The sequence below is a fragment of the Lynx canadensis genome, chromosome C1, assembly GCF_007474595.2.
Source record: "Lynx canadensis isolate LIC74 chromosome C1, mLynCan4.pri.v2, whole genome shotgun sequence".
Lineage (NCBI taxonomy): Eukaryota > Metazoa > Chordata > Mammalia > Carnivora > Felidae > Lynx > Lynx canadensis.
In genome coordinates this window covers 157,438,340-157,457,060 of record NC_044310.1, presented here as the reverse complement: position 1 = coordinate 157,457,060, position 18,721 = coordinate 157,438,340, and the positions used below count along the sequence as shown (strand labels likewise).

At 40.2% G+C, this 18,721-nt stretch overlaps 1 protein-coding gene across 5 annotated transcripts in view; it reads right to left on the bottom strand.

Moving 5' to 3' along the window:
- Positions 1-10,990: 10,990 nt before the first annotated feature.
- NOSTRIN (nitric oxide synthase trafficking) overlaps positions 10,991-18,721 on the bottom strand; it is a 58,960-nt gene continuing 51,229 nt past the window's right edge. For 4 of the 5 annotated variants that reach the window (XM_030326704.1, XM_030326705.1, XM_030326706.1 and 1 more), the window contains 4 exons: positions 16,282-16,407; positions 15,250-15,349; positions 14,068-14,157; positions 10,991-11,211 (listed from right to left, as the gene is read on the bottom strand). In XM_030326704.1, coding sequence (XP_030182564.1) covers positions 11,075-11,211; positions 14,068-14,157; positions 15,250-15,349; positions 16,282-16,407 — 453 coding nt within the window. In that variant the 3' untranslated portion in view covers positions 10,991-11,074. The remainder of the gene's footprint in view (positions 11,212-14,067; positions 14,158-15,249; positions 15,350-16,281; positions 16,408-18,721) is intronic. The other variant, XM_030326707.1, reaches the window with a different exon arrangement.

Sequence of the window (18,721 nt, the reverse complement as noted above, 5' to 3'; positions counted from 1 at the left end):
GGTTCATAATGAGTCTCTTGTAGGTAGCATATAGATGGGTCTTGTTTTTTTATCGTTTCTGGCACCCTATGTCTTTTGATTGGGACCATTTAGTACATTCATATTCAAAGTAATTATTGGCATGTATTTATAGCCATTTTATTACTTGTTTTTTCGTTGTTTCTGGAGATTTTCTCTGATCTTGTCTGTCACTTTTGGGCTCTCCTTTGCACTCAAGGAGTCCTCTTTAATATTTCTTGCAGATCTGGTTTAGTGGTCACGAACTCCTTTAGTTTTTGTCTGGGACACTCTTTATCTCTCCTTCTATTCTGAATGATAGCTTTGCTGAATAGAGTATTCTTGGCTGCAGTTTTTTTCCCATTTAGCAATTTGAATATATCATGCCACTCCCTACTGGCTTCCCAAGTCTCTGTTGAGAAATCTCTAGCTAGCCTTATGGATTTTCCTTTGTGAATTAAGGACTTCTCTTGTCTTGCTGCTTTTAAGACTTTCTTCTTTATCATTATATTTTGCAGATTTAATTAGAATATGCCCAGGTGTTGGCCTGCTTTTGTTGATTTCGATGGGAGTTCTCTGTGCCTCTTGGATATGGATTTCTCCTTCCTTGCCCAGATGAGGGAGATTTTCTGCCTCCATTCCTTTCCCTTCCCTTCCCTTCCTTCTTTTCTCTTTTTTTCTTTTCTATGCTTTTCCCTTCTTTTCTATTCTTTTCTTTTCAGAGAGAAAGAGCATGTGAGTGGGGGAGAGGGACAGAGGGAGGGAGGGAGAGAGAGAGAGAATCCTAAGCAGATTCCATGCTCAGTGCAGAGCCCAACACTGAGCTCAATGCCATGAACCTGGGATCATGACCCAAGCTGAAATCAAGAGTTGGACACTCAACCTACTGAGCCACCCAGGCACCCCTCTGCTATTTCTTGAAATAAATTTCTGCTAACTTTTCTCTCCTTCTTCTTCTGGGACTCCTATAAGTGTTATTACATTTCATGGAGTCACTGAGTTCTCTATTTTCATGCCCCATAATTCTTCTTTCTCTCTTTTGTTCAGCTTACTTTCCATTATTTTGTCTTCTAAGTCACTAATTTATTCCTCTGCTTCTTCCAACTTACTCTTCATTGCACCAAACCTGTTTTCAATCTCATTTATTGCAGTCTTCATTCTGATTTTTTTTTAACTTATCTCTGTGGTAAGGGTCTCCCTGATATCTTCTATTCTCTTCTCAAGCCCAGTGAGGATCCTTATGATTGTTGTTTTAAATTCTCCATCAGGCATGTTACTTATATCTGTTTAGCTTAGGCCTTCGGCCATGGTCTTATCTTTTCTTTCATTTGGCATAAATTCCTCTGTCTTGACATTTTGCTTAAGTCTCTGACTTTTTGTGCTGGAAAGTCAATTATACTCCTGCCCCTGCAAGTAATAGCCGTATGAAGAAGTCAGGTATTGCCAATTCATGGCACTTCACAGGGTGTCTCTGGTATGTGCTGCATGTTTTGGTTGCTCTATCTTTCAGGCCAGTTGTCTGCAGAGTTTTTCCTTGACTACTGTGGGCAGTGTTTGGTCCCCGGCCTGAATGTGGAGAGTTTTAACTAGATGTGCTCTGGTCTGTGAAACCTGACACCAACTCCGCCAGAACTGAGGCCCTGTAGAACTCTCTGGTTGACAGAGGTGGTGTGGGCAGGGGTTTGTGCTGGTCTCCTGGGGGAGGGGCCTGCCACACTGGGACTGAGGCAACCTTGACTGAGAAGAGCAGTCCCACCAAAGCATGGGTCAGTAAGGGCAGGGGGACGGGGAGGGCGTTGGTATAAGCAAGTTAGGCAGCCAGTGTACAGGCTGAGCTGCTTCCCTCAGGTGGCTCTGTGTTTATGCTGAGGAGCAGGGGAGGGAGATGGTTCCAGCCAGCTCCTTTGTCCCCAGAGAGGCATCTGGAGCTTGTGCCTGACAACGTCTTATCCTATTTTATCACCGTCTTGACTCAAGGGAATATTTTAACAGTGACAGTACAATGAGCAAAAGTACAGCTTTCCTAAGCAGACCTTTACATTTGGCCTTATTTTTTGATATAACTACATTTAAATGAATACATAAAATTGTATCAAAACCCGATTTTGGTTTTTGTGGACCTAGCTTGATTTGGAGCTCAAGTTATATTAGTGGATCCATTGCTTAGCTGTTTTTTTCTAGGTTGAGGCCCCACATGGTAGACCCCAGCAACTTCAAGCTGATCCCAATCCCTGAACCAATCACTGGTGATCAGGGGGTAAAGTACATACTTTGATTAGACTAGCTCCTGGCTGTAACCCAGGTGTGGAGGTAGGTTAACTTCAAAAATGGATCTAAGAGAAGGGGCATTATAGTTCTCTAAGGGACAGACTAGATAATTTGACATCAAAAAATATCAGGTTACTGCTACAGTGAATATATATTTACTTAATTCCCTACCTGAATTATATCTACAAGGAACAAGCATAAAACAAAGAAAAATCTTCATTCACTGAAACTAGACGAAAACCATGTCTCATAGCACAAACTCTTGAAGATACAATGTTTTGTATCATGTAGTGAGGAAGGCATTGAGCAGGCTTGCCTTGGTAAGAAACTCTGAAGGGTTCCTTTCACCTGCAAGTTACAGAAATAGAGATTGGGGATGAGAGAAGAAATGGGGAGCTTCCTTCCACCTAGGGTCCATTTCTCTTTAGGGACAGCCATTTTTCATTTCTAAATGGGCGTGGAGGTAGGGCAGGTTCTGGGAGGTAAGGCCAGGTAGGAGGAAAGTCCCAAAAGGACAATGTAGGAACCAGCTTTACTGCTGGGGTCCAAAGAAAAGTGCACTATCATACGAAACAAAAGGCCTTAAGCAGTGGAACTTTATAGTGAATTGTTTTCTCACCTGAGAAGTTGATTCGTTCCAAAACTGGAATTGGTTCGGGCTGGACGCTTTAGAAAAATAGCTATTTCTTTTTAAAAACTTTTATGTGCCTGGCACTGTTCTAAGCCCTTTACGCATATCTACTCATTTATATTTCCTCAACAGCCTGTGAGGTAGATACTATCCATAACCTTGTTCTACAGATAAGAAATCCAACATAGTAAGAGTTCTAGTAACTTTGAGTCACACAGCTAGTAAGCGTTAGAGTCGGAATTCAGACGTAGGTGGCGGTCTGCCACCTAATTCACAAGCTTCACCTGGACTACACCTTATGCATTTCTGTGCTGCATTGCAGGAAAAGTTTATGAAGACAAAGCCCTTAACAAAGATTCTAAACAAACTTGAACTTCAATAATATAACGTAGCATTTGTGTTTCTTTAGAAGTATAAAGATTAAGAGAAAGAAAGGTAAACTCTCTTGAAAGTAGAGGAATATGCTTTGTCTGGATCCATAGGAAATACCTTCACCAAGACAACAAAACAGCTTCAAATCTCGGGAAGACAATGAGCAGACTACCTGGCCTTTTGGACCCAAAAGGCTCACTGAAACAGTCTCTAAGCCTCGAGGACTGCGGTCATCAATTTTATGGAAATGTTGGACGGAGGGCTGTTGACTTAGGTATAACTCTTTGTTCAGTCAAATATAAAGACCTTAATTGTTGAGGGTCACTATGTGCCAACCCAGGAATATTCTGGAGCTAATATTACCAATATATTATCTTAAATGATACAGTGGCTACATTGTGAAAATGTCACTTTGAATGAATAAAAATACACATGAAAAGCAAACCAAACTATCTCATTAAGTTTGCTCTTTTTTATACATTGTATTTAGGATGGTATATTGCAAAACTAAAATAATTTTAGGGGTGCCTGGGTGGCTCAGTTGGTTAAGCATCCAACTCTTGATTTTGGCTCAGGTCATGATCTTACAGTTTGTGAGACTGAGCCCCTCATCAGGCTCTGCACTGATCACGGAGCCTGCTTAAGATTCTCCCTCTCTCTCTCTTTCTCTCTCCCTCTACCCCTCCCCCAGCTCACGTGCTTGCTCTCTCTCTCTCAAAACAAATAAACTTGAAAAAATAATTTTAACCATTTAAAATCTTCCTGATATGGAAATAAAACACAAGATACAAAGGTAAGATTTTCCTAAATGGAAAAGAAACACACAAGTAGTAAAGCTGATTAAAATGGAATCCAAGGGCACCTGGGTGGTTCAGTCAGTTAAGCATCTGACTTTGGCTTAAGTCATGATCTGACAGTTCATGGGTTCGAGCCCCACATGGGGCTCTCTGCTGTCAGCACAGAACCCACTTCAGATCCTCTGTCCCCCTCTCTCTGTCCCTCCCCTGCTCATCCTCTCTCTGTCTCAAAATAAATAAATAAACTTAAAAACAAACAAATAATAAAATGGAATCCAAATGGAGTAGACTAATTTTGTAATAAAATGAACAATGAGATCTTTAAAAATTAAATTTAAAAAATATTAAAAGGGGCACCTGGATGGCTCAGTTGTTTGAACGTTTGACTCTTGATTTTGGCTCAGGTCATGATCCCAGGATTGTGGGATCAAGCCCCGTGTTGGGCTCCACATTGAGCACAGAGCCTGCTTGGGGTTCTCTCTCTCTCTCTCTCTCTCTCTCTTTCTCTCTCTTTCTGCCCCTCTCTCTGCTCATGCTCTCTCTCTCTAAAAGTAATAATAATAGAAAAAAAATTTAAAAATTAAACTCAATCACTACACTGTTCAACTTAAAAAACAAATAATTGGCACAGAATCTGCTAAAATGTTCAAATGCATTAAAAATTTCAATTTCCCAGCTGATGAGGATTACAAAGTTACTTCTCCTCCAACTCAGAAAATTCCTAGACAGAGACCATTAGTTCTGTTTTGATTTGTGTACCGTGACAGCAAATTGCCTATTTTGCTATTCCCTTGCATAGTGTGTCTGGCACAAAGTAGAAGCTTAAGAAATACCTGTTAATGTCGAGCACACCGTCCAGACTCAACAGAAAATTATTTAATAGGAAATCAAAATTAAGCCTTTGAAAAGGAGCTAACTTGTTCAATAATACCTGCAGGTGTGTTTCTGCTATCTTCAGCCATTTTTAGGTGATAAAGATGGCCCTGCAGGCGACTCTTGACTTAATGATGAGCTAACAGAGAATAAGATTCATTCCGAATAAAGAGTTTCATCTAAGTAGAAATAGAGTCCAGTTGTCAAGTAAACTGGAGGAAATAGAAGCTATTTTATTTAAATAGAAGGGGCTATTTAAAATCAGCCCCTTTCTTGGTTATCGTTAAATACATCATGGTGAGAAGCGTGAACACTCTACGATGTGGTATGATGTGAAGAATGTTTAGAGTTTCGTCACGTTTCCCGTTCTCTTAGCAACCAGCTGGAAGCAGCTGATGATAAGGTCTTTCATTTGAAAGAGGCAATATATGAGATTCAAAGTATAATGATAAATCTTGAATAATTTGTGAAAAGTTCTGTTTGCCAGCATCAAAATGGTGTTGTGGAAAAATCTGAGAATTAAGATGTGGTCCCGTCTGTGGTACCTGATCTTAAGCGAGCCATTTAATCTTTTTGAGTTTCAGCTATACTGTACTATGGTAGTTTCCCAAACTTGCCATTTTCTTTTCTGTTGATCAGGTCAAGGAAGTTTGCTTGTATTCTCAGTTAACTAAAAGTAATTATCATGGGGGCACCTGGGTGGCTCAGTCAGTTAAGCTTCTGACATGGTTCAGGTCATGATCTCACGGTTGGTGGGTCCTAGCCCCACATTGGGATCTGTGCTGACAGCTCAGAGTCTGAAGCCTGCATTGTGTACTGTGTCTCCCTCTCTGTCTGCCCCTCCCTCTCTCGTGCTCGGTCTCTCAAAAATAAACATTAAAAATTAAATTAAATTAAAATAATTATGAATGTTTGTTAATGTTATCATGTTTTTTCTGCATCTATATAGATTTGCATCTTTAATCTGTCAACATAGTGATTTATATCAATAGATTTTTTTTTAAAATATTGAATCAACCCTGCCTTCCTGGAATAAATCCAATTATCCATGATGTGCAATCTTTTTTTTTTTTCAATAGTGTTGGATTCAGTTTGTGAATATTCTGTTTAAATTTTTATATCTATAGCCATAGATGAGATTGGCTTATAATTTTCCTTTGTATATTAACTTTGGTTTTGGTATCAAGATTATCCTAGACCCTCAAACCTTGAAAATAGTTCAGCTGTGTTCCTTTTTTTTTCTACTTCCTGAAAAAGTCTGAATGAGATTATCTGTTTTTGAACTCACCTATGGAACTATCTGGCCTGTGTTTTCTTTGTAGGAAGATTTATTTTGCAAATACTCATTAAATGTCTTTAATAGTAATTAAATTATCCAGTTATATTTTGTTTCTTGAGTGAGTTTTGATAATGCGTATTTTTTGAGAAATTTGTCTTTTGGGCTTGCTTTTCTACAAATTTATTGGTGTAAAGTTGTTGATAGTATATGATTTTAGTTTTTAGGTATCTGCTGTAGTATGTCCACTTTTACCTTATAAATAATATTTTTATGCTTTTTTGTCTTAATTCTGCCAAAGGTTTGCTCAATTTATTAATCCTTTCAAAGAACCAATCAACAGCTTAATTCAATTTTATTTTGTTTTATACTTCATTAACTTTTGCTCTTTCTTTTCTTTTTATTTCCTTTGCTTTATTTGGGTTGATTCTGCTGTTGTTTTTATAAATCCATACTTAGGATACTTAGTTCATTCATTTTAGCCTTTCTACTTTTCCCTATAGAATTTTTTAAGCTGCTTTCCCAGACTTACAGGTTTTAATATGTAGTAGCTTTCCTATTTTTTATTTCTAATATTTTAAAATTTCTATTAAGATTTCTTCTTTGACCATGGCTTATTTAGAAGTGTGTGTGTGTGTGTGTGTGTACATACATGTGCTTAGGTGCGTGCAGGTGCACATATGTATGTGTTCTCCAAATGCATGTGGTTTTTAAATTATCCTTTTCTTAGTAATTTTTAACTTATATTGTGGTCAGACCGTTCTAGAGACTTGTTCTGTGGCCTAGTGCATGATCAATTGTTGTACTGTATTTATTGTACTGTACTTACCCTTCTTCTTGTGAGATGATAAAATGCCTACCTGATGAGATAGTGAGATAGATGACATAGGCATTGGTGGCATAGTGTTGTTAAGCTACTATTGACTTTTGATCATAAGTCAGAAGGAGGATTATCTACTCTTAGACCCTGGGTGGTGGGGTGGGAGTAAAGGGGAATGGATTGTGAGGGGAGAGCTGTTTGCTTCTCATTCTCTAGTATCAAGATAGGGACCATACCAGGCTTTCTTCTGCTAACAAGAATATCAAGTAAGTGGCTGAGAAAGAAGAGGAGTCTCTTGTGAGGGGGTGTAATGTAGTCCAAAGTGTTCCTTCTTTCCTGGGCCAAGAGTGAGCATGTGACAGAAGAGGAAAGGAGCAGCCCTCACAATGGAGAAAGCCTTGTTGGACACAGTCCCCAGCAACACTCATCTTTAAAAACTTATTGGACCAAAAGGAAGGGATATTTCTTTTTTTAGAGCGGCCTTCCTGGGTACGTGGTATTCTCCACTTTCTCCTTCAACAGTGCTCCTTCCGCGGTGCGTCTGTAGTTTAGACACTATTCTCAGGATTCATTCAAGTGAGTCAGTGGTTCTCAAGTTTCAGTTTGCACTAGAAACACCTAACCCACAGACGTCAGTGTTTCTGGCGAAGGGTAAAGTATGGGCTGACATTTTGCATTTCTTAGTCCAAGGTTATATCGGTGCTGCCGGTCCCAGCACCGCGCTCGCAGAATCGCTGCAGCAAGCCCTGAGCCATTTGCCCCAGTGTCAGAAAAACCCAAGTTACAAGCCAGCTGAGACTGAGCTCAGTAACACATTTGCCACCTCATATACGTGGCTAGGCAGGTCCCAGTCCTTTCCAGGCACTCCTTGGTGTGACTCCCTATGTGGTCCCCAGATCTCTATCATTAGTCCTGAGCTGTGGAATCAAGGTCTTTCTCTGGCCCGTTCGGTTTGCTTCCACTCCCAGGTCGGCTTCTCCTTATCCTGTAGCTCCTCCAAGAAAGAGTATTTCACTCGAATTCTGTGCAAGTCTCTTTATTCCAAACTCTGGCCGGTTGGCGGAAGCTGCTTTCCTCCCATTGCCGTGACCCCCCCCCCCCAGGGGGTGGCCACTGGGATGTCCCGCTTAGGCACATTTCCCCAGCTGCAGGCACCCACAGGTCCACCTAGTTTCCCTAAACCGAGCTCCCGGCTAAAGCGCAACCTGGATTCTCTGGCTTGGTGGTTTATCGTCCATGGTGCTTGTGATTGGGAGTGGGAGGCCTGGCATCCTTGGCTCAGCAGGGCTCTGCACTCTGGATCACAGCTTCCCAAAATCTCTGACACTATCCTTGTAGCTCTATCCGAGTAGCTGCACTCCCTCTGCAAAAGATTCCTGCTCTTCTCTGCTGTGTCCCCAACCCTGGTCCAAGTCCGAGTCCAGTCCCACCGGTTTGTAGGCCCCCTGCCCCCACCTCCAAGCATATCTGCCCTGGGATTATACACGCTTCCTGTGTAACACTGCAAAGAACAATAGGACATGTTATTTGATCCTAATGCACTTTTCTTGCTCTAGGTCAGGCTGATTACAACCCCAAGGCCATTAAGACTTTGAGGGAGGAGGGTTTTTTGGGGGGAGGGGAGAACAAAGTTACCCTCTGCTCAAATTACTGATCACTTAAAGCCTTATAATACTGTGCAATAAAATTTACTTTACCCTAACCTGGATATTACTTTTTGATAGATCGGAAGGCACTTTAAGTGATAAAATTGCTTTTTGTCATTATACATATTAATTATTATGGGTAATTGAAAATGCAAAAAAAATGAAATTCATAGATCTTTCTGGTTGATAGCATGATAGATGTATCAGTTTGCATTCTACTAGAAAGAAGATAAAGTAGAAAAATGCCTTGTGATGTTTTCAGTGGCTCAGACCCCTACTGCCTATATTTCAGGTTGTTAATGTTGCTAAAAACTTCCTGAGATATGGAACTGAATAGTGTAGTGTAATTATGAAAGCCCAATAAAGAGTTTAAAAGTATGAATATTAAAAATTATTTTATTCTGTATGGAAGACTTTTGTACATCATTAATCTTCACAATATACATTTAATTTTTATCTAAATATAAGGGCTACCATTCCTACCTGTCCAATCGCAAAATTCTTGCCCAACTGAAAGGATATTCAACAAGTCTGTCCTACCCAACTGTATTTGTATATATAGTTTCCCTATAGTATTTCTTTGAGGTTTAAATATTATATAACACAGATGCAAAAAGAATTTTCAGCAACATTACAAAACAGGGAAATCACTTATGTTTTCACAAAGTAAAACTGACTTATGAAGAAAGAGGGGCGTCCTTCTTTGAAAATTGCTTCCAGTGAGTTTCAGGGCCCAACCACCATTATCATCATTTTCTCTACACAAATGATCCATTGTAGGCTGCAGTCAATTGCCACACAATTTTTTATACATCAAGGCTTAATGGAAAGAAGTAAGATGAAGAGGAAATATAAATTCAAATTTTCTGTTCATGGTCTAATGGCCTATTATTCAGCCAACTTTCTACATGTAGAAAGCCTTCATTAGTACACCATTAAGGGTGACATTAAAACTTCTGATCTGCTTTTCTAGGCTGTAAGTTATGTCTCACATAACAAATTTTACTTGAACTCCTTCAGGTCTGGTATCTCTATCTATAAATATCTCTATGTGTTCATTATATCCTGCTATAGGAGTGCAGTGGTGCAGAGTATAAAAAACATAGGTACCTTGGTTTGAAAAGTTCCTTTTTGAAAGTGCAAAATTTAATTAAAAGTAAAGATGTAGGTGGCAGGACAGTAATGGAATGGATTTTAATTACTCTAATGTCAGACTGTTAGGCACAATAGTAAACATGCCCAGATGTTTCTATTAACACCAGGACCTTCCACTCAATAGAGTGTGATCTCCAGGCTGACTTAGGTCATTTTCTGAAAGATGCTGCTGAACCACTTCTCTCCATTTTAAAATGTTCCCCTTGGGAAGAATTTGAGGCCTACCCTGTCTCATCCCCAACCTTTACCCATTAGAGGGCATTTGAGGAAGGAACATAAAACTGCTTCTCTCTAAATATTCCATTTTAACCATAAATGTTGATTTCCAGAACTTTCCATCCAGAGAGACTCATTAGCGTTTTAAGTTTCCTTTCACTAGGAAGCTGCTGAGGATATTCTCTTCACACTGACTAATTGGGAAGTGCGAGTTTCGTACCTCTAAATTGGTATATGAAGTTTCCAAATGGACAAGGAGGCAAGAGTTTTCAGGCACTGTCTCCTTCCTAACCCTTTCCTATCCACCTTGCTCTTGCTTTCAGATTCCAAACCATCTCTGGCTCACACCAGACCTCACTTCTAATAGAAGTTCTGGTTGTGCATAGAAGGTGTACAAGAAGCCACTACATCAGAAGGTTGGCTCAGGATGGGGCTCCACTCTACACTGAACTTCACCTAGTTTCCAGACCTCTTGTCTAGCATCCCCTCTCCTGATCATAGGGACTCTTGGCCTCAGCTCCTGATTCTTTATTCTACCCTCTCCTAACCTGGGCCTATCTCCCAGGGGTCTTATCTGCCAGGGCTCTGCTGAACTCTTCTTCTCAGACTTAATCTGGTCTTCCTTGTCTCCCAGACATTGCCTGACCCCTCACAGGCCTGCTCTGGCCTGTTGGCACACGATCCAGATGAAAAAAACATCTAAGTCCTAATCTCTGCAGCACTACCAGAAAACTATGTGACTTCAGGCAAGTGGCTGAATGATCTGTGTGTGACACCAGGGGCTGTGTTGGGGCATCTCTAGGGTCTCCTAGGATTCGAAAACTCTAGGAACTGCAGGGTCTCTTTCTTTTCTCCCTTTGCTCTCCATCTTCTAACTCTGTTTCAGGCAAATAAGCAGGAGTGCAAAGTGCCATGACACAGAGGGAGGACACCGTTACCTATTTGTAAAGATTACAGCATTTATCTTTATTTGCACAGCATTGTGAAGTTTACGGACTAAGGCGGCACGTTCGGAATCTTGTCTTACATCTGTGTAGCCGGGTTCCCAGCATTTGAAGGGAGCTCCTCCACGTAAGCGGCAGGAAAATGACCCCTTTTTCCATTCAAAGAACCAAACCACCATCCTTCTTCTTCTTTCTTGTATATAGTCACAATGTCACCTGTAAAAATGCACATTTAGTTAGACAAACAGGTCTCTGCCATTTAAGCACAAGCCTGAATCCAGTTGGTAAAACAATTTTAAGGAGATTGTGCTTTCAAGGAGTTACTTGTTAGCATCAGTCTCTGCATGTGATTTAGGTAAAGCCAAATTTATTGAACACCTCTGTGTGAAGCAGGCATAATGCAGAGAATATTAAAAAGCATAAGATAATGAGCAGTCGAAGTTATGCCATAAAATAGTTTCATTAAAAACGAGTGGCATTGGGGCCCCTGGGTGGCTCAGTCGCTTAAGTGTCTGACTTCAGCTCAGGTCATGACCTCACAGTTCCCGGGTTCGAGCCCCGCATTAGGCTCTGTGCTGATAGCCTGGAGCCTGGAGCCTGCTTTGGATTCTGTGTCTCCCTCTCTCTTTGCCTCTCCCCTGCTTGCACTCTGTCTCTCACTCTCTTCTCTCTCTCTCTCTCTCAAAAATAAACAAACATCAAAAATTTAAAAAAAAACCCAGAATCATGTTGGATCATATATCCTTCTCATGCTGGATGACTCACGTCAGATACAGCTTGTCATCAAACTCTTCTCTTGGTGTCTGTGTGTTAAGGGTTTCTCATGTTGGTGGCCAAGACAGTCTGCTATGGTGACTATTATGTCTCAGCTATCAGACTTTTCTTTAGATCGAGACGGCTTCCCTCCATTACATGTGCCAATTTCACAGTCCAAAGTTCCAACTCATAGCTTGCACAGAAACTTAACTCCCCATTCAGCAATTTTGGTAAGTTTAATAAAATGTCAATTTGAAGACAATACTTTTTAAAGCAATGATTCAAATAGAATTCCTAAGAAACACATGGCCCTTCTCTAATTCTCTCTCTTTTAACAAATACTATTCTGATATTGATAACCCTAAAAGCTTAACCATAGATGCCCCCAAATACTCTGGCTAAATCCTTCCCTTGTGAGAAAGAGTCCTTCCTCTCTGGCTGCTTTCTGCACATTAGAGTAGAAATATCCACTTCCTTTGTGATGCAAGAGAGCTCCTTGACCTTGAGCATCATTCTGAGGTCATTTTTTAGTCTTTCTTCCATTCATTTTCTTCCCCAGTGATTTTCTTTCTTAGGCAAAGGAGACTGTCCACATCCACCCCTACTATCTCACCTCACTCATAAATCACTTTTTATTCTTAAAGATCATTCTCAGCCTACATTCTACCTCCAATGAATTCTCTCAAGTCAGCAGACTGACACAGTCCACTAACAGGAATTCAAACAAATAATTTAAAATCTTGTTGCCAGCTTTCTGAAGCCTCCAATGGCTCCTTTTATTTAAAGAACTCATTTATAGGGGTGCCTGGGTGACTCTTAGGTCATGATCTCACAGTCATGAGTTCAAGCCCTACATTGGGCTCTGTGCTGACAGCTCAGAGCCTGGAACCTGCTTGGGATTCTGTGTCTCCCTCTCTCTCTGCCTGCCCCCTCGTTCACACTCTGTCTCTCTCTCTCTCTCTCTCTCTCAAAAATAAATAAACATTAAAAAAATGTTTTAATAAATAAAGAACCCACTTACGAGATAAAGTATAAGTAGACTTTGCTGCCAACAGAGAACTGAAGACAAAGAAGATAATAAGTTTATTGTGTAACTATGTACCTCAAACTCAGGCCCTGGGGTCTAGGTGGCATCTGGGAAATGTGTTTTTTATTCACATGGAAAGTGGGAATACAGCATTTCATTTACCTACTGCTGTAGGTAACCTTATGATGATGTGATGAAGAACAAAGTGACTTCTCTAACACTTCCAACTTTAGGTAAAGGCAACATTGATTTAAGATGAACAGAGGAGAGGGTCTACTATATTACCCTTTTTCTTATCTTTATTTCTTTCTGAACTAGAAGGAGAAGTAGTCGCTGAAGAAATCTGACGAGCAAACTGAAAAGGAAGCACCCGTTAACCAAGAGCAAAGACATGGTGTCCCTGTTGTATGGCTGCAAAATCCATCACGACTTCCTGTTGGCTCTGGACGCCATGTCCTGCTTGCAGGTAAACAGCTCTCTCCTACAACACAACCCTTTCTCACTAACTATTTCATCTCCAGATCTCAGCTTTAACATCCAAATATGGTTGTTCATCGGACACACAAGGAAAGTTGAGACTAGTGGCTGTTTCTTATTTAATGCTGAGGTCTAGGTAACCTATGACAGCATACCTTTCCATGTTCATCAAAAATCTGTGACACAGAGAAAGGGGTTGTTTCCTTAGATTGGCCATAAAACTCTGTTCTAAGGGATAAGTGGGAGAAACATTAAGCTGGAAGTCCTCTGACCTGGCTTCTAGAATTCGAGCTTACCCTACGCCATGAAAGGAAGTCATTTCACATTCTTGTGTGTTTAGTTTTCTGAAAAGGAAACAGGTGAGGCTACTCTTCTAGTAACTTTCCATTACTGACATTCTCGCCCAGGTTAGCCCTGTGGTAAAAAGCATGACTCTGGGTTTCTGAGATCAAAGCATGTTCTACCACTTCCTGTAACTTTAGCCAAAGTACTTAACATTTCTATGCCTTAGTCTCCTCAACAATAAAATGGGAATAAATAATAATACCTACCTCACAGGGCTTTTATGAACATTAAATGGGACAATGTGCTTGTAGCAATATCTAGCACTCAGTAAACACGGAATAAATGTTAGCTATTTTTACTATGTGACTCTTATTTTCGATGTGCTTTATCTTTATTTTCTAAGAAGGGTCATTATAAACCTGAAATGATTTGATGTTGTAGTAACTTTTAAGGCTGTTGTAACAAGGACAGGAGTTTTAGTCAAATCAAATGGGAAGGCAGTCAAACTATTTGAAAATGATTCTTACCTTTTTCCAAATTTAATTCATCATCTTGTCTGGCTTGGAAAGAATATAAAGCCTTGCAAAGACCACTGCCGAGCTGGGCCACACCAGACGCTGAAAGTTGGATCCAGTAATAATTAGTAACGCTGTGTCAGTAGGCAAGATGAATATGATGGGAAGCTCTTCAATTATTGAATAGTGTGGTGCTGAGCTTAAATATACTGACATCTTCTCAAAGGGAAAGTTTATAATTTCACATAATCTTCGTTCCTGGGTATAGTAACCATTTATGATATACCTACTGTGTATATGGACTATGTATATTATATAATCGAAAACTATATCATAGTACGGAAAATAATGAGTCTGGAGAAAAAACAATAAAGATGACAGTTTAAAGTTGTTTCCCATATGAGCTTGTCATCACCAGTTAGCTAGTATGTGTGGTAGTTGAAGCATATTTTGGAAAACATACACCAGTTTTGCCATTCAGGCATAGATCAGAGCCAGCTAGCGCATGTGTCTGTTACCACCCTCCCTAGGTACTGATGGAACTATTTCTTAATGCGATCGCGAGTCTTTAATACACCAAGTGGACCATAACGTCCTGGGTTTTACTGAAACTCTTTTCACCAACTTCTCATCAAGAAACTTGAGAATCAAGGTTATGGTAACTATAGTTAAACAACAAGGGACAATGGTAGGGTGTGTGTGTGTGTGTGTGTGTGAGCTTGTATCTGTGTGTTGAAAGGTGAAATGTGGTGGGTGTGAGCTGGCAAATGGCTAAGATAAGGCAGCTGAATAAAGGGAGTAGGTAGGGTTGGGATCACCGTGTTTCTCACAGAAAGGACAGGATTTCCATGGAAGTTTGGAGGAGGCAATGGAGACAGAACTCCTCACAAGGGTTTGAGGTTGAATGTAAGGACAGCAGATGCAGACTGTCTGAATAACACGGATGCCAGTCATCAAAGGTACCTTCTTACATCATACATTTTTTCCTCAACCCTCCACTTTTTGACTCCTTCCCAAATTTTGGATAACATCTGCACAGAAAGCTACAGATACCAACAAATGAATCAGTCCTAACTGAAATGCAAATTTCTTTGAGCTGATATATGCCCAAAGGATTCTGAAAATAAAATGTAAATGTAGCAACGTGCTTTACTGATAGAACCCTCCCCCAGATTATTGTGGGCCTGGGATTACCTGCAGATGAAGCACTCGGGATTCTCTGCCCACCACAAGATGCCCTGCTCACCTTCATCAGAAAAGGCCGAGATATTTTCACGTAACTATGTGTCTGTTGCTGTTTAAATTGTTAAAAAAAAAAAAAAAAGTCATTTTTAACAACACTGTCATCAAAAGTATTTATGAGAAGTAACTCTTCCACAGCTGTTTTCCTAAGGAATTTGTTTTTTTAATTTTGGGGGGGAGAGTATAAATGAAATATTCAATAGTTTTAAAAACTCTACCATAAAGCTTTCTTATTTCTAAAGCCTTAATATTTTCAGAATTAGACAATTACCGCATTTTACACCCTGTGTTTGCAATTCTGACGTGCACCTCAGGGTCAAATAATAACGTTCACAGCATTACTTCTACAAATTCAACTTTAATTGGCTTTAATGCAAGTGAAATTGCCATGACTCAATCTGCCATGATTGAGACCATTTTAGAGCTGAGTTTCATGGAAAGAGAAAAGTCCCCTTATCACAAGGTGGTTACAGCTCCCCCTTCTGACTGGAAATGGAAAACAGCTGCAAGGTACAGTGACCCACATATATGCACATGCTCATTATCAATCCTTATAGTGTATCACCAGGAAAATACACCGGTGTGAATTTTTAAAATTATGCTCACACTTTATCCACGTCATGTACCATGTGAAATAGATGAGACTAAAGTATATCACAAAATCTTATAATTTAGGCACATAGAAATTTTATTCTAGAGGCATGTTCAAAGAATAAAGTTAAGGTATGAGGAAGATGAAAAAGGAATCCACAGAATTATTAGCTCCTCATATTTAGTCCACAAAGAATGTATTCATTTGTGATTAACTCTTGTTACTTCACCCAGAAGGAGTAAGACATAAATTTATCTTAAAATTCCACAACTGGGATTTGGGACATGTGGCACATGTAATTCATAATAGCCTTTTTGCCCCGGTACTATTTGAAGCCACTCCATACAGCAAACCCAGTCAAGAAATTACAACCGAATCTCTTAAATTTTTACCTTTTCTTTCCACCTGAAGATGGAGTTACTGCAGGGATGGTTGGGTTGAGGTCTTTGCTCAAGTTCTGCTAACACTGATGACAGTTTGTAGGAGTTTGCTTGCAAAAGGTCTAGTTTCAAGTTGGTCTGTGGATACATCATTTGGCCATGTGAGTAAATTTCTAGAACATGAGGTACGACTGGATGGGTAAAGGGATATCAGGATAACTTCCAAGATGACAAAGATGTCTAGAAAGGTACACATTCAACTTCATGCAGATAGGCACAGATAATGCTAAAGGGAGCAAAAAGTGGACACTCAGTATTTTAAAGGAAAGGCTTAGTTGTGAAGTGCACCGCATTCTGGACTCTTCTATACATAGGGTAAACCAGAAACCTTGATAGATATATTACTCAGTATTTTGTGGCAACAAATAGCTTTACTCTGAGCTATTTTCTGCTGAGCAGTGAGAAAGGGAATAATGAGTGTTGATTGCAGAAGGTAGACTTCCAGAGGCCTTGAAGAAAGGATGTTGAACATTGTGCTCAGCATTGTGAACACAACTGAACTTGTATCGATAGAATCCAACTGAAATAGTGTGAGATGGGTTTTGGTGCTGCTGCTGCTGCAGTTACTGTTTTTCTTAAAGAGATTAGGTCTTATATTACCCAACAAGTTTGCAGTAACACTTCTGGACACTGGAAACAATGGTCTGGAGTATCTGAGTATAAAAATACGTGAAGCTAGGGGTGTCTGGGTGGCTCAATCAGTTTAGCATCCTGACTTTTGATTTTGTCTCAGGTCATGATCTCACAGTTTGTGAGTTCGAGCCCCACATCAGGCTCCCTGCTGACAGTGCAGAGCCTGCTTGGGATTCTCTGTCTCCTTCTCTCTCTGCCCCTCCCTCGCTTTCTCTGTCTCTGTCACACACACAAACATTTAAAAAAATAAGTGAAGCTAAAGATACACTCCTAGTTCTGAATTTGACCTCCTGTTCTCCATTTGACCTTGAACTAGAAACTTCGTAATAACTTCTTTGTTAAGCTGTGTTCAGTTAGGGTAAACCAAATAGAGTCTAAACATTGGAAGGGGCCTGCTTAGCCAATCTCTTCCTGACCATTATTTCTTCCTTTTCCACATATCCAGCAGGGGGATTCCTAACCCTAACATTCTTGCCAAGGGACCACAACACCTCCGGTTGGACTGAACTGAACTGAACACCTCTGATTGACTGCATTGTGGGACAGGCTTACCTAAGATGAAACCAAAACCCACCGCATATCTTCTACCATTAGACCTAGTCTGCATCTGAGAGCATCATAGGACAAATCTCCTTCCTCTCCTATGTGGTGCTCCTTCCAGTGTCTGAAGATAGTATCTATTCTAAATATGTTCAGTTTCCACAACACTTTCTCCTAGAACATGTGTTATCAACATTCTTCTTCTTTCAAATATGGCACTTGAAGGACAAAGAGTCAATGAATTAGGAAGAATTTAAATGAAACAGAGTTTCCTCCTGCAAGAAACCTTCCCTGGGTAGACTTCGTGTTATCCATTGGATGCAGGGGTGTGTAGCCAAGTTACACGGATATTTGCTATTCACTGCTCAAAGGTTCATATTTACTCCATCACAAGCACCATTAATTCAGGAGCCAGACCCTCCCGGACCTTATACCCTCCACTATGTGGATCAGACCAGCATGTACCCAGATGATCCCAATACATGTTCTGTGCTGGTAATGATGATGACAAAATTCTATGCAAGAACAACCAAAGAAATAAACTTACAACTTAACACCATCAAAAAATGCTCCATATGACTTTATTTTGGTAAATACTATTTGCATGGAGTTAGAAAACCAAACATTTTGCACTATCACAGAAAATGTTCTACAGACTGCTTTATAATTTCATAAAAACTATAGCCATGTGTCACTGCAAATATGTTAGAGCTCTGTTCCCAAGTGAACAGAATTCAGGCCTTTCTTTCCCTAAGAGTGTTAGGTTTGTTTTTCCAACAGCACCTCCTCTAAAGGAAGCCTCTGCTAAACAATCGATTAAACTGTACCTGGCTATATCTGTCTCCTTTCACCAAAGAACTACTGAAATTACCTGTTTGGATAGAATTATTAGGTACCTGCTTTCACAAGACAGTTAGGCTAGGTACAAGGTAAGGACAGCTGGCCCAGCTTCCTATATCCTACAAAACATTGCTAAAGATTTTATCGCTTCCTGAATTCTTCTCATATTAACCCCAGTCAACTTCCTATTTCTGTAATCATAGCAGAAAACCTGCATCTAGCACACATAGTTCATAGCATCTGTTTGCCTTTATTCCTATATAGAATTCACAGCACTTTGCTAACCTCTCTTTCACCTGGGCTCCTCTGAAGCGGCTGCATTGTCCATCACTCCCACAAATGCCTGGGGGCTGCTGAGGTCCAGGCTCTCAGCAAAAAG